Below are 16,523 nucleotides of genomic sequence, written 5' to 3'. Positions count from 1 at the left end.
CATGTGGGTGTCTGAGCACAGACTATTAAGCAGGAGTCATCAGGGACGGAATAAAACGCGCTTTTCCTCAAAGTATGGTTCTGTAACAGTTAAAGTTACTATAGCAAGTAGCCTGATACTGTTCCTGTATAGCTCAGTGGATGGTTGAGGTGAAAGCAAGAGTGGCTTCATATAGGCTTTCCCACTGCTTTTCTATCCAGAAGAGACTACAGAAAGAGGATGGTAGGTGAGCAGAGCAGGGAATAGCCAGGACCCTAGGTATCAGGCAGTGAATGACTGAGCCAACTTTGGTGTTCGGATGATGGGATCAAGGATTCTTCCTTTAGCAGAGTTCATTTTGTGTAACATTCATGGCTTTGTCACTGGGAAGTGCTGTTGGTAGGATCCCAGTGGAGATTCTCAGTGGTATAGTTGGTAGTTGGCTGGAGAGTACCAAAGTGGTACTGGGTAGAAATAACAGGAAAAGATGAACTTCATACCCCAGCTGTCTCATAGCCCTTTCCTAGAAGCAGGCTGATGGTTGATGGACAGTCCTGGTTTTGTGCTATTGCAGTGCAATGTTAGCAGTGATTAACCAAGTTAGCAGTGATCAGCACACCAGGAGTAAATGTAAACCATTGGCAGAAGAAGTTTCATGTCTGTGTCTGGGTGTGTAATAACTGCTGTATATGTATTATACAGATAGTTTTAAAAAAATATACTAAAGTTATCAATTTGGTCCTGAGAAATTAGATATGGGCATATTTATAGCTGACTGTACAGTCCTAATTCTGCTCATCCATGCATGAGCTCTGTGACATGGTATGGCCCAGCGTCATATGGGATATCAGGGAGAGCCAATATTAGAGCTCAGCTCTTCCAAATTCTAGGCAGGCATCTTAATGCACATCTCTCCTTGAAATGGACCACATTGCTTTGCCATCCTGTGCACGGAAGGATGCAGGGATTTTGTGTAATAAGCCATATGTAATTGTTTAAGTGCATCAGAATACACACATACCTTTTACCTGTATTCATTTGGATGCAGTGTATACCTCTATATACATGCACACTTAACATGTATATTTAGTATGAACACCAGGGAGTCGATTCAGAAGAAAACCACTATTCTGTATATATCTACAATATTATTAAAAATACTGAGTTAATAAATACATGTTCTTGACAGATGCATTTAGAAACCATCAATTAGGCTTGGCATTCATTAGGTGGGGAGAAGTCCAATCAGATTTCACTGACTCAACAAAGCCGCCTATAAATTGTGGCCTGTTTGTTCTGACGTTTGATGAATTATTCTTCATAATCCACTGTCTACTGTGATAAATCTAATCTTTCAGTTTTTGCTGTCTTAATAATTCTCAGAGCAACACTGTGACATTTTGTTTTCGTAGAGGGGATAGAAAGGCTGGGACAATGGAAAAAAACCTCATTTGCTGTCTGGGAAGTAGATCACACTACTCCAAGGTAACATTTTTCTCACACCTAGAACTCTGGTCTTGCAGACTTGCAGGGATCAGTGAGTCATTGGTGCCATGGACAGTTACGTGTATGTTCCTGAAAAGATGAGCAGCCTAGGATGACGTTCATATCCCTTAAACCTAGTCCAGCAAAAGCATTCAGACTTTTGAGAGCAATAGGGTCCTAGGGTCAATAAAGTGAATTCCAAAAGTTCTGGGAGCCACAAGCCTTAGAAATGCTGTATCAGACGTAGAACTCTTCAGCTATTCCGCCAGGTGAAGTAGAGGGGACATTGTACTAGGCAGTGTTAAGGTGGCAGCTGCAGCCCCTAAAATTTCCCTGGGAAACTTGCTCTCTTCCCAGAGTGGTATTGTGGTGGTCTGTTTTCCAGCAAGCTCACAAATCCCGTTATCACAGTGCCCCGCACTGCCTTGGCTGGGAGGCAGCACGATCCCTGTGTATATCTCGGTAAGCTCCAGCACACTGAGCTCACCTTATCAAATTGCCGTCCATGGAGCCATGATTAAGAGGGGACTGTTCAGCGCTGCCTCTGTCAGGAGTGGAAAAAACAGATGAATCAGGTCACCTCATCAAGGGAATTTCAGCTTGGAGCATCACAGCACAGAGATGTGCAAAATTTACCTACTTTAATTACTTTCTTGCTGTCAGCTTTTGCCATGGACCTCTCTCCCAGCTGGATGAGTCCCTTTGTCTTGAATGGATTTATACCAACTTCCCCATTTGCATCTTCCTCTGCTGCTGCATGGCATCAAAATGCTAGGAGACTGTGAGCTGCTCTGGGCCATCACAAAAAAATACTATTGTTAATGGAGCTCCGTTTGTATCATGGCCTGTGATGAGTATCCTGGAGGCAAGAAGTTCAAGTTAATCCTGTGTTGCCTAGTCAGCCCCTTCTGAAACAGAAGGACATCTCATAGATTCCTATCTCCAAATACAAAATGCAAGACTCAGGAGCAATTACAGTATGCTGTGATCAGAAGAGGAGATCTGCTATGAAATTTTGGTTGAGGTTTTGAATGTTTCAGTTTGCACTGCTTTTTGGTGATAAGAGGGTAGCATGATCCCCGTTGGGCCCCTTTTTGTGAATTATTTTGAGCATCTGTGATTGGTGAAGCTGTGCAGCAGAGTGAGGTGTCTGGAGATGGCCTCTGTCTGAGAAGGTCTCACCTCCTCGTGCATGTTCCCCAGGTGTGCCAGATGACATGGGCATATTTACACAGCCTGTAAGTTACATGACAGATTTCAGGAAGATGCACTGTTACCAGAGCTCAGGGTTTACCCTGGAGACTGGTCAACTTCCAGCTGTGGTTCTCCTATACCCTTTGCACTCTCAGAAATTTACAGGTTCTGTAAGTAACTTTCTGGGCTGCCAAACAGCAACCGAGGCCCCGGCTAGCAGCAGGTGAAACAATTCCTACATTGTCCATCCTGCTGTCATCAAGACTGGTCAGTCTGCTGGGAAAAGCTTCTGAAGAACGTAAGGGTGACGGTACAGATCAGACTCAAACCTGAAGCCCACCTGAGAACCACTCTGCCTCCAACTGTAGCTAGTGTTGGCTAAGAGATGAATATAAAAGCATGACAGGCATACAGTTAAGCTTTACCTGGTATGATCTTCCCTCTTCCAGTAAACTGAAGGTTAGAGGTTTCCTGGGCCAGAGGTTGTATCTTGGTTCTTAATAACTTGTGATGGATTTTCTTCATTGACTTATCTACCCACCTGGACTTCTGGTATTCATAACATCCTGTATCAATGAGTTCCACAGCTCGGTGGTGGTGGGGGAAAGACTTCTTTTTGCTTGTTTTAATTCTGCCATCTGGTAATCTTGTGTGTTGATTGGCAATTTGCTGCTCATGAGTTCTTCTGTGTAGTGAACAAGCATTCCCAATCCCATTCTCCGTGACAGAAATTATTTTTATAGAGCTCTGTGACATTCCCTCCCCGTTGTCTCTCTTTCCAGGCTGAAGAGTCCTTTGAAGTCCTGGGAAATATTTGAAGGCAGTTTTGAAATGCTTTGGTGAAGGACTCTCTTGCCCTGGGAAATGTTGAGCATTTGAAAGTCTCCTCACTGACACCACCTGTACTGAACTGGTTCAGCTCTGGCAGAGTTGAAGGAAAGGTTCTTTGTAAGTGGTTGTGGAAAAGCAGAATTGTCAAAACTGTCCCAGACTCTGCTGGAAAGCTCCTGGATAGGACTTTTAATGCAAAATATTCTTACTTAGACCCCGTGGTGGCCTCATTCTGGCTGTACCACATACAGAGGTCTGGAGCATTGTGCTGGAAGGGGTTCAGTCTGTCAGCTAAACAGGGCTGGGCTGTTGAGACACATTCTGTTAGTGATCCTGCATCCCACTGCACCCTAAATTTGTCCTGAACAGACTGCTGACACATGGCCACTGTTCATATGCTGCGTTCACTGTGACAGAGCAGAACCACCACATCCCTCTTGGGATGATGTTACATAGTGCTGGGCCAGGAAGGGTCTCCATGACAGGCTCCTGCTCCACGGTACCTTGTTAGAAGCTTTTCTGGAGAGGGAAGGGAAACAGACCTCTGTGGAGTGGGCAGGTTGAAACCAGGTGGTAATTTTTGATCATTTGCTGCAGCACATGAATATAAAAAGGTTGGGATTAAGAGGCAGTATATTTCAAAAGAAATTAGCTAGCAAGACACACACATTTAATGTTTATGGTTTGGAGATTAAGACATCAGGCTGGAACTTGGGCTATCTGGGTTAAATCCCAGCTCTGTCAAAGACTTCTCAGAACATGCTGGGCAGGTCGTGTAAGGTAATACTTTCAGAAAGGACTGAGGATTTGGGAGTTTAAATCCAATTGACTTCCAGTAACTTCCTAAGTGTTGAAGGACAGGATTCACAAAAACACCTGAGGCATTCTGATGCTCAGCATTGCGGCATCGGCTGATGTACGCCACAGACCTCGGGCAGAGCAGTGTGTGCTTTGGAAAGGCACTTCAGCGTGTGAGGAGGCCTGTAGGTGGCAACTGGGGACTCCTGGAAAGCGTGAATTTGTGCAGGGCCCGCGGTCACTGTGCACCTCCTGCAATGGCACTCTGGGCTTAATGATGATCTCTAGGTGCAACCTCAGCACAAATACATACTAATAAGTGTCTAAGTACATAGATCCTGTAAGAGCTTTTTTATCAGCTCCCTGAGGTGTGAATGCTAATACCAACAATCATGAAAAGATTTTGCATATTTAAAATTAAATTAACTTAATTCCTTAGAATAAAACAGTCAGGGCTGTCTTTCCAGCCAGTGAAGTACAGCGACACGTTCGTTTGCTGGTTGAGCACGTGCCTGATGGGGAGCTGGCTGTGCGGAAGGCGAGTGAGGGGAACCACTGCGAGCAGGGACACCGCTCACCTGTACAGCTGGCAACCTGCAGCTGGCTGTCCTGCTCCTTTGAAAGAGCAACCCTAAAGTTCCTTTTCTCACTTCTAAACCTTTATTAAACCTGGCTGGAAACTATGCTTGTATCATCTCCTGCCAGGGTTACAGATGGTAACAGCCAGTTTGATAAGGTGCTTTGAGACCAGCTGTGGCCTGAAAGGAGCTTGTGAGTTCCTTAAATACCATGTCAGGTGAGCTCTGAGACTATCCCAGACCTTTGCGTGCTAATTATCCATCCTGAAAATGGTGGGTAGAGTTTTTGTTAAGGCTGCTTATTAGCTGGGTGCTTGTGAGCAGTTGGAGCGTGCAGCCTGCTCCAAGAGCTCCCTGCCTGATGAAATGGGTGCAGCCGCTTTCCCTTGGGAAGGACCCTGCTCCCTTTTCCCGGTGTGGGAGCCCGGCTCGCTTCTTCTGTGCTTCCGTGTCATACAGCCTCTCGCTCGCTTTTGCCTGTCTGGGACACACAGCCTGCATCAGAGCCACTAGCTGCCTCCAGCGAGCTGTGAAAGGACAATTTCATAATGAATGAGGGTGATTTGCTAAGTGGGGGGTCCTGGAGCCCAGCAATAATTGTGCTGCTGCTTTATCTCAGCCTCACACCTGCTCATGTAATGGCCCGGCTGTGATCCGCTCCCTCCCCCCTGTGCATGCTCTACCCTTCTGCTCCTGGAGGAGCCATCAATTCTCTGGCCTTGTTGCAGTCCCTCGCCTCGCTGCCCTCGCCTGCAGCCTGTGGGTGCACACAAACTCCCCCTGGAATTGCAGCGGGGCCGCTGGGCTGGCTCTAATGGACACAACGGCTAACCTGGCTCTCATGTCTTAAATAGCAAGTTTTTAAATGAAATCCTTCTGCCCCAAAGAACTCCTAGAGGCAGCTTTCTTCAAATGAGGTTTCCTTACAGAACTTAGTCACGCAAGAATATGGTATATATTATTCCTACCAGAGGGAGTATGTGCAGCTTTTTTTTTTTCTTCTGCATGTATTCAGTACTGGTGAAAATGGTTGGATTGACAGTGTAGGCAATTAAAAGCTTTTGAAATCCAGAGCAGATGGAATTTTATCCAATTTATATGTAGTCTTACTATAAATGTACCTTACTGGATTCAGGCCAGTGAACTCCCAATTCTGTGCTTTAACCTTTGGAGGATGTTACCACCCTTATGACAGTTAGACTAGTAATATTGGCTGCTACTCTGTAAAGCGTACATCCCTTTAATATGAGCATGTAGGGGGGTGAGTTGAAGAAAGCCCCAGCTCGACCTCATGTGGCAAATTCTCTGCATTTTTTCCTTCCTTACAAGATCTTGAAGCCCAACATGCTCCTGGGCCACCTTAGGTCTCTTGCTATTAATGGGTCCTCTCTTCAGCTGATTGACAAACTTCGCATAAAGGTAAAAGTCCCTGTGTCTTGAACACATCCCCTGAGCTTTCTGTCATCCTGTAGGTGCTTCTTTTTTAATAGTAGCCTGAAATGAGAATCTCAATCCAGAAGTGGGAGAGAAAAGAAAGGGCAGGAGGGAAAGAGAGAAAACCCTTTTTTGTCTTGAGACACAAACGTCAATAGGTTTGAATTATGGACCTGCTGTAATTAAAAAACACATAACTAGTTGTTTTTAAATGCAGTTGTTTTACTTAATTGATTTTGCCGCCAGGACCACAGGGAATTTAATAAATAAATAAAATGCACCTTCCTAGTGAATTACTGGAGGCAGCTGAGTCTCTGTTGGAATCTAATTGCTGCAAATGCTCCGGTTTTTTGCTGGCAATAGTTTTCTGTGGAAGGGGCTGGGAGAGAAGGGGTAGGGTGATGTGGGAGGGGGCTCATTCCCTGGCAGCTGCAGGAGGGAACAGGCTGCTCCTTGTATAGTATTTTTCTTCCTTGTCAGCAAAAGGAATACTCGCTTAACGCTTTGCATGAAGACTTTGCTTAGAAGGTCTTTATTCATATTTAATTACTAGCTCGCTGCAGCTCCCATCTTTAATTACCTTTTAAAAAGCAGGTTATAAAAATGCACTGACATTATTTCTTTTTTGTTACTGCATAAATTACAGGCTTCTCAACTGCTCCCCCGAAATCAGTCCAGCCCGCGGGAAGGGTGGGACAGGTTGCCTTTGCTGACTTCTGGATACCTTGGAGCTTGTCTGCACCTTGCTCTACAGAGCAGGACAGAAACCCTCAACTAGCATTAGGTGAACTAGCTCTGTGCCTGAAGCCACATAACCATGTTGGCACTCCCTCTGAGCTACTTAACTGTGCAGAGGGGCCTGGCTAATCAGCCAGGCTGATAATCACACTACCATGGTGATGGTGTTTCCAGGGCCCGAGCTGCCTCGTGCTGCACTGAGAGTCTCTAGCAGGGTGCTGTACTATGCAGGGCAGACGGGCCTTTGCCCATCTCCCATTGCCTCACCCATGTCTGTCTAGGTTTTTGCTTCCTGGACATCCCTCTGGTAAATCTACTTCTTCATCTGCAACTTTCCTTATAATCTAGTCCTGAGTGTCACAGCCAGATCTGCTGGTAATTTCCTCTGCTGCCCACAAAGTGCTTTGCTGTCCCCACCTGGTGCTTTTTCTGAGCTGAGAGCACTGGTTGCTTTTATTGGAGGTGTGAGAAAGTCCATCACATAAAACATGTTTTCAGGCCGAGTCCTCAGGAGTGCAAAGTGCAATTTTTGTCCCCCTGCCCTGAATCGAGCCCTTACCACTGCTCCCTGTCATGTGCTGACTTTCACCAGTAAGCTACCTGATGCTGCTGTAATGCGTGGGAATATGTGCTGTCAGGTTTCAGGGCATGATGGTCAGTGGTATTAAAAATCTGCAAAAGAAATACATGCAAAGGGGCAGCTGTTGGCTTCTGCACCTAGTAACAACGAAGGATGCTGACCATAATCGCTCCAACCCATTCTCAGGACAGCCTGGAGCTGCCCCCCACATGCTGTCTGGCCACTTCGTGTCCTAGATGAAATGTGCTGCTGGCAGTCTGCCACAGGTTTCCACAAGCAGAGTATGTCCAGGGGGCTTCCGTGCTTGGCAGGCTTCACTGGGAGGCCAAGCAGTGACAAGGCTCAGGCAGGGGACAGAGGAATGGTGAAAGGGCTGAGCCTGACCAACTTTGGCACACGCTGTCTCTGGCCTGTGAACAGGGCTTTCCTTAGGATAGTCTCTGGCACCCCAAGCTGATGCCTCTTTCTCTTCTCCCCAACAGATAAAAGAGCTCTTCGTGAGTTTTGAGGACACGCCGTTGGGAGCAGCATCACTAGCCCAGGTGCACAAGGCAGTGCTGCAGGATGGGAGAACGGTAGCAGTGAAAATCCAGCACCCAAAGGTCCAAGCACAGAGCTCCAAGGATATTTTGCTCATGGAGGTAAAACTACCTGTTGACTTTGACTTACTGAGCAATTGCCATTGAAATGTGAGGGGGCCACATTCACCCACGGCGTAAGCAGGGATAACAACACCATCCTGTGGCTTTGAAACCTCCACAGAGATAAATGCTGTCTTACGGGAATAATACAGAAAGTTGGTGAGGATTGCAGTGCAGGTGGTTGTGAGGACGGAGAGACTGAACAAGAGGGTAAGAGTGAAGGAAGGCAGAAGGAGAAGACAGGTAAATGTGGATGGCATCAGATTAATGTGTGCCCATTAACTGGTTGATTAAACTGGTCTCAGTTCCCCTTGCACTTAAGGCTGTGTGGCCAAGGAAAAGTCATTCTCCATGATTAGCATGTTTTTTTCAGTAAAATTCCAGTGTGGATTCAACAGTGTCTGAGGTTGCTGTGATCCGGTTTTGTTTCTTGGTCAGCTCCTTAATGCTGAGCTGATTCATGCTGGAAACAAACCCACTGAAATGTGGAGAGGGTCGCCTAACAGGGGCAAACACACAAATGAGGGATTCAGCTAGGAAAAGAGTTTCAATGTCTGTCTCCTGTTCCTCTTCTGAATGGTAGGCATAACTCATGTTCCCAGTGCAATGCTGTAGCTTCTCCCAGTGTTCGAAGTCTAGCCCATTGAAGGGAGGAACTGGAGAAAAGCTGTGGCACTGCACTGCATTGCAATAGTCAAAGGTGCCAGCGGAATGGTAGGGAAAAGAAAATGGAGGTGGGGATGAGGTCAAGGAGAGGGGAAGGATTAGGTCTGTAAATGGTAACAGTAAAGTTTTTAGCTCTCCTAATAAGCATATATCTGTACGTATAGTATAGTAACGTGCACATCCATTGGCATACAGGTATGTCCACGGGACTAAAGAAGGGAAGATTAAGCTGAGACGGTCTGATAAGTTTTTAGAGGGTACTGCTGATGCAATGACACACATTTTCCATCACAGGAGATCAAGAATCAAAGATCCTGCCAGCAGCCTCTCAGAGGAGCACATAACTAACGCTTCTTAAGCCGCTAAATCACCCTGCTTTGAGCAATCCTGGCTAGTCTGCGAAGAAGCACAGCTGATTCCAGCTGAAGCACATCAGTTTACAGTTGAATATTTATTCTGAACTCATAGTGAAAGAAATTTTGGGGTTCAGTAAAGATATCCCAGTAAGATGGGATATGTCTGTTTCAGTACTGGTTTCAGAATAGAGAACTGTTTAAACTGGGTTTGGGTCCAGCTGTAGATTTGAATTTGATTCAGGTCCTTTTCAGGACTGACTGCAGTGGTCTGCCCGGTGAGTTTGCTTTTGTGAGTTATCACATGGACAGCAGTTCTCAGGGGACTTATGGCATCCTTCACTCCTGCCCAGGACAGGATGGCAGAAACTAAGCAGTCAAGGAAGAAGGATGAGTAGGTAATGAGAGACTGTGAGACCAGGGCAATAAGAGGGTTGTGTATGAATGAGCCAAGACCTAGATCCACCTTGGGACATTTGCACTTTTAACGGTGGGTATCACAGAAAAACACCCCTCTCACACTATGTTGCTGTGATTGCTGGTTATACTGGTAAGAGAAATATAAACAAATAATTTTAGAATGATTCCTGTCTTTTCTGTTTTTAGACTAATCCTCCTGGGAAATTTGAAAGTGAAACAGTGTATTGCCTCTTGGCAATTTAGTATTGTCCTTCCTCTCCAGACAGTCTAGTTTGTCATCCTCGAGATCTATTGTGTACACACAGCTATGGGAAAGTACCTCTCAACAAGACACATGCAGTCTTGTTCTTAAAGGGTCTCTTGTGGAGTGTTGGCTTACATGCGTCATCATATCCTTGTGTGGGACTGTTTTTGTGTGGGCTGCACTGAGGTTCTAGTCCTTTAAGAATCAGACAGACATTGCAGCCAGGTAGGAGGTTGATTTAAATATTGATGGAGATGGTCTTATTTAGAGACTGACGGGAAAGAATCTGAATGGGAAAAGCTAGATGGAAAATTCCTAAATTCACTTGAGGTTTCATAGCATTAGTGCCGACTCTTTAAAAATCAGTACAGCATTTGATAAATCCAGAGAGAGATACCTCACTGCTCTTCTTATATCAATACTTATTTCAAGACAATATGCTAGACAGACGTCGGGAAAGGGACAGGCCAAATACTTGTTAAGTATGTCCCTACTGATGGTCAAGTTGGCAAATTGATTCAAAAGACCATTTAAAGAAAGCAAAAAACAATGCATGAATTTTCTCACATCAGGCACCAATGAAATAATCCTGCAGCCTCTATAAAGTTTATGTATACGTTTATGAAGATCGCTGGTTACATTTCATTTGGGTGATATAAATTCGAAAGGATTTACGCCTCTAGATATAACAGTAGAAAAATCATTCAATAGTGTCTGGAGCCTGGTGATTACATTTTTAAAGGAACATTGAGTTTGGAACTGACATTTAGATAAGAGAACTAGAGAGAGGGGTGGGGAACAAATGTTTTCACACAGCTGAACAGGAGCAGTGCCGGTTCATAAATTTATTTTTTGTCATACATTTCAATGATAGCAGCTTTCTGTGCGTGCTTTATATGTTCCTCCTGCAGTGCAGGAATTCCCACCTCAACGGTGGAGATCTAGAAAGGGAAACTGTCCAGGAACACACACTGACAAGCCTGGTTTCACTTTCAGATGGATGTACAGAAAGAGTAAGATAAGGACAGCAAAGTGGCTTGCATTGTTATGTTTTATTCTTGTTTTATGAATCAAGTAGTTAAAAAAAGCCAAACAATTGTTTTCCTTAAGATGCGGTCTGAATTGTCAGCTCATGTAAATTTGTGACATTGGTTGAGAAACTGGCCCTTCATTTAAACAGAAAGCATGTGTGGCTGCTGTGCAGTTTTGATTATGCCATCCAATCGCATAATCTTGATTTTCTTCAGGAAGAACTGCCTGTCACTTGCCCCTTAAATACTGTTTTAAGCAAACATTTCCAGGAACTTTTCGGCTGGGCTTTTCAAGGCCTTATGCAGCTGAGTACCTAATCCCTTTAAGAATGAGAGGATGCCAGGTGGTGGATATATGATACTTAGAAAACACCACCCCAGCATTGCTGAGGATGGCTGTGACTGACACTGAGGAGCAACTCGCCCTCTGACCCCCCCCAGAAGTGTCCTTTAAAGATCTGTAGCCTACTACCTGGATCCAACTCCACTGCCTTCTCTGAACTGCTCAATGGATTTTCTGTGCCAGCAAAATTCTTGCTCAAAAGTGGAAGAGGTAACATAGAGGTGACAAGTCTTACTTTAGATCTTCCTCTTCTGCGTTATCTGAAGGCTGTTTGAATGAAGCCAAAGGATGACTTGTAGAATTATAGGACTCAGAAGAGAGTCGCTCCTGGGCAATGCCCTTGGCAAGATCTGGCCATGTGGTCCCTTCTCTAGGGCTTTGTTCTCTTACCTCTAGGCAGCAGGCAGCTGGGCTTCCTGTGGTGTCTGTGCCATCATTTAACTCCTAGATGTGCCTGTGTGGAAGGGCAAGCCAAAATTTCTATTGCACGACCAAGGCATGACACCACGTGTTGTGTTATGATACTGCAGGAACCCTACAAGCACCTGGGGTGCAGGTTGGTTTTTTTGTGTCTGCAAGTTACATGGAATGATCCTATCAAAACAGCACTGTGTGTGGCTGTGTGACTTTGGAGCCAGAATGCAGCTAATTGTCTCTGTCCCTGTTCTCAGGTTCTCCTCTTGGTTGTGAAGCAGATCTTTCCAGATTTTGAGTTCATGTGGCTGGTGGAAGAAGCTAAGAAGAATCTGCCCTTGGAGCTGGATTTCCTCAATGAAGGCAGAAACGCTGAGAAGGTTGCTCATATGCTCAAGAACTTTGACTTCCTGAAGGTGAGGGAACACATATTTCTGTGTATGTATGTATGTGCATTAATGGTCTCACTTTATGCGTCTTGTGCACCTCATTCACCACCTGGGGGAACCATACAGAGGGAGAGCGGAGTTCAGACCCTCTGTGTTGTTCATCCTAGACTGCTTTGCTGATATTGACCAGAAACTGCTCTGAGACATGCTTCCTCCTTGTCTGTTTCCTACTGTAGGGACCGTATATTGGATGAGGAGTGGTGGCTTGGGGCCAGCAGTCTCTGGAGCCTGCTACTCATTTTCCCAAACACTGTTTCTGAACTTGTCCAGAGACCTGTGAATTTGCCATTCTTTGCTGAGCCATGTGATGGTACCTTTTCCTGGCCTTTATCTCAACTGAGGGCGAGAAACGGACATAAATCAGAAAAGCTAGACTGAAGCTGATGATGTCAAGTAGGATTAGGGACTCTGTGTATCTCAGGAGGAAACATGTTCACACGAATCTTTCTTCCTGCAAAAAAGCATATTCTCCCTCTGGAATTGAGCGTACATCCTTCATACATATCTATGGCTAATGCATTCATGTTACCTTCGTACACAAACTCAACTGCACCCATATTGTGCTTTTCCCCACTGACACTCTTACCCCACCTCCCCTGCTGCACACTGACTAAGGTCACTGACAAATGTCTCAGGTACAACCAGACATGTACACATCTTATTCTTGGAAAGACATAAGCTCACATCTTTGAACTCACACGTGCACAATTCTTTTGCTGACATACAAGAGGCACAAGCCTCCACTGTGTGCCTTCTGGGTATACACAAGTATGGTCAAGCACACATAGTGCTGTGGGCACAGTCAGTGATGTAACTGCATTTGCATATACACAAAATCAGCAAAAAATGTGCCCTCCTTTGGACCCTCCTGCATACACACATCAAAATGAGGTTTTCACCTCCTGTTTATGCAGAAGTCCCAAGATGGAAGACAGATGTCTGAAATGAGGTGAGTTTTTTGTTAGACTTTACAGGTTGATGTATCCATTTTTTCCTTGCTTCCTCCATGCAAGGGCTGTAATTCTTTGTCACCCGACTTTCGGACAGGTTTGGGGCAGTCCTTTTGGAGCCCAGTGGCAGCAGTGGCCTTCCCATAGACACAGATAACTAAAAGCCACTGGGCTACGGAAGGCCAAAGGCCAATGATTTTCCTGAGTGGGTGCTTATCAGAAGTGATGCACCTTGGAGAGCTGTATCCATTGCAGCTGTAACTAGGATACTGTGAAGTAAATCCCCATGGAGACGGCCAATCACCTTCTCACTGGGTTAAGGAGATATCATGATATCAATATGTGTAACAATAACAAATGGCTTGAGATGGCTAAATAATGGATCCTCCCGTCTGACCTGCCAATTCAGAGACGTGTTCATCACCCAAAGGCAACGGAAGAATTGGGCTCCGGTGTCATTAATTTTCCTAAACACGCTAGAAAGCTGAGAAGTAGATTTTGTGCTGTGAACCTGTTTGAGCTTTTAAAGCCAGAGATAAATTGTTTCCATGCACTAGCATTACAGCCAAACATCTGTGAGTAATTAAAAAAATCACTGAAGAATTTGGCTGTGAGTGAGAGAGGCATCTCCAAGAGCATCGACAGTGCTTTACAAGCCCACTGACTTGCCCCTGTAAATCTTGAGACAAGAATGACTGTCATCTGAAATGATCTATGGCAGCAAGGGTCAGTGAGCGAGATGAGCTGGGGAACTGTTAGTTTTGGAGTTGGTTTGCTTTCTCACCAATCTAACTGCAAAGAATGGACATCCAGAGAAGCTGGGAAGACTGCAAGTAACCGAATCCCCCTTGCTCATAGTGGATCTCTGGCATCAAAGTCTACACAAGGTTAGCATGCAAAGTATGCCAGGAGTATTGAACGGTGGGACTGAGGGACATTGGAGTTGCTCAGCAAAAGAGTCTTTGATCTAAAGTGGTAAGGTAGAAGTGGGCGACATTGGGAAAATGGTGTCTCGAGGACAGGAACAGTGGGGGAGGCAGATAGTTTATGAAGGACTGAGACACTGTCAGTAGTTACAAGCAGAGTATAAAACAAACGTGGCTTGTTCAGGAGTTATGAAGAGCTCCAGTGGCCTGTCTGGTTCCCCTGGCTTTAGTCACACTAGATGGACAACGCCTCTTACCTCTTCCTGTCCTGCCCCAAGGTGCTGGACCCTTGCAGTGTGCGAATCCTGAGTCCACAGTCAAGTCAGGCGGGTGAGGAGAGGGAGTGCACAGCTGGGTCTGCCTTTACAGGATCCAAAATGTGTATCTCTGCCCTGGGGCACAGTGATGGCAATGGGTGGAGCTCCCTTATATCTTTGGTAAAATGTACCTGTGTGGCTTCACCCATGCAGAGGCAAATCTGGACAGCTTGGGAGATTCATCAGTCCAGTGAAGTGAGGAATATACAAAGGGAACTTCAGCAAAAGGACTCTTGACAGTAGGGACTTCATCATGGCAACAATTTGGCTGGAGAGAGAGGCTGGAAAAGGGGGAGCCAGCCTGAGTGACGCCTGCGTCACTGCCTCCCTGGGTGACACCAGGCCTCTTACTGGTACCTCACTCAGCTTGATTTACTGCAGATTGAATGAAAAGTGCTTTGACATTTTACACTTGTTACTGTGTCAAGTTGGCAATAAGATAGTTAAGGGTCTCCCAGGGTTTCTGTGACAAGCCCCTTATTTGTGACACTTGATTTTTCTCCCAGTTCAATTGCAGATGGCCTAAGTATGCAGGGTTTGTCAGCTCAAAGGCGTTTGTGTTCCAAGGGGCACTGCGGAGATACAATTTATGACGATGGCTTATGATTTTTAGAGCTGCATAAGTGGGCCCTGTGCGTAGCAAACGAGATGTAGTTCCTGTCTAAAGGAGTTGAGTGGATGATTCAGAAAGTTGCATTAGGTACTAGTTAAACAGCCCAGCTAGAGGAGCTGCAGAGCAGATAGATAAGAAAGCTCTCAGACATCAGTGGGAGTGGGAGGTGGTCAAAATCTTGTAGAGCGTGGCCAGAAATGTTGCATGAGGACAGATCCTGCTGCCACTGACGTGGTGTGTTGTCCTTGCACACATTGCTGCTGTCCTGGGGAAGAGGCTGGTAGATGGATTTACCTCCCTCGTACTCAGGAAAAAAAAGCAAGTCCTCACTTCAGCCCCTTCCAATTTTACTCCTTTTCCGGGTTGCATGTGATATATTCACCTTGCTTTCCCATCCTGTTGTTTGACTTAACCCATCTGTTCCTGTTTCAGGTCCCCAGGATCTACTGGGAGCTCTCAACAAGGCGTGTCCTTCTCATGGAGTTTATGGAAGGGGGACAGGTGAACGACAGGGCCTACATGGAGAGGAATGGCATCAATGTGAATGAGGTAGTTTCTCAGCCATCTCTGAATTGGGCATGGTGGGCAATGCAAAACTGATGTTGACATCAACTGACGTTGATGCAAAACGAAGGCTGACAGGACAGGAGAGCTCAGTTCTTGTGCTTCTGGGAAAAGTATATAACCCCGTTTGGGGAACACTCTCCTGTAGGCGACACAGCTAGAGAGATCTTCAAGGAGACAGACAGTGAAAGATGACTATGCTATTATATTACATACACCCATGGTTTGTTCCAAGATGGCAGTTCCTGTTATCCTAAAGGAACAATTTCAGTTTCTGATTCTTTTTGTCTCTCTTCTTTCCCTCTCTTTCTTCTGTGTTAACTTTCTCCTGGACAAATGCATGGGATGTAGCTTTTATATCCCAACAGCTATCTCCTTATGTAGCAGATATAAATCATAGGTCTTATATGATCACAGTTATTAGAGTGCTGGAGCCTCAGCTATTTTGCTTTGCATGATATTCTGATCTGGGTTGTATTCTTCTGCTTTCCAAAATCTCCCTTTTTCTTCCGGATGCAACAGTTTTCTTCTTTGCTTCCTGGTCCTACATTACTGTGTAGTTTCGCAGTCCTTCTTTGAGCAGCTGTCAGATTTTGTCCCTGCAGAGAGGCTACATTTCCCAACGAGTGAAACAGTTTGTATGTGTGGCATGAAGTCGGGAGAGCACTCTGGATTCTCTGTGGCTGAGAGATTCCTGAGGGAAAGAAGGTATTACTTCCCAGAAGGCCTGAGAAGATGCCAGGGGCAAGGGTTTTGAGCCATTGGACAGTGTGTCAAGCCACCCCACCCAGTCAGTGAGTGCTGATTGAGGCACTGCTGCTTGCCCTTCCCCTTGTGCCCTGTCGATGAGCCTCAAAGCTGCACTTGGTTGACTGGCTATCAAAGAGATACAGCATAAAATCAGTTGTACTTAATCTGTCCATCCACTTACCCCCAAAATCTGAACGCTTCCTCTCTCTCTGCTCCCTTTCTATC

General features: G+C 45.5%; 1 protein-coding gene across 4 annotated transcripts in view; it reads left to right on the top strand.

The window, feature by feature from the left end:
• ADCK1 (aarF domain containing kinase 1) overlaps positions 1–16,523 on the top strand; it is a 91,874-nt gene that overhangs the window by 58,375 nt on the left and 16,976 nt on the right. For all 4 annotated transcript variants that reach the window (XM_054199570.1, XM_054199568.1, XM_054199569.1 and 1 more), the window contains 3 exons: positions 8,100–8,258; positions 11,987–12,145; positions 15,417–15,533. In XM_054199570.1, coding sequence (XP_054055545.1) covers positions 8,100–8,258; positions 11,987–12,145; positions 15,417–15,533 — 435 coding nt within the window. The remainder of the gene's footprint in view (positions 1–8,099; positions 8,259–11,986; positions 12,146–15,416; positions 15,534–16,523) is intronic.

Source organism: Rissa tridactyla, chromosome 4, assembly GCF_028500815.1.
Source record: "Rissa tridactyla isolate bRisTri1 chromosome 4, bRisTri1.patW.cur.20221130, whole genome shotgun sequence".
NCBI lineage: Eukaryota > Metazoa > Chordata > Aves > Charadriiformes > Laridae > Rissa > Rissa tridactyla.
The sequence above is the reverse complement of the archived record's forward strand: the minus strand, read 5'-3'. Positions and strand labels throughout refer to the sequence as shown.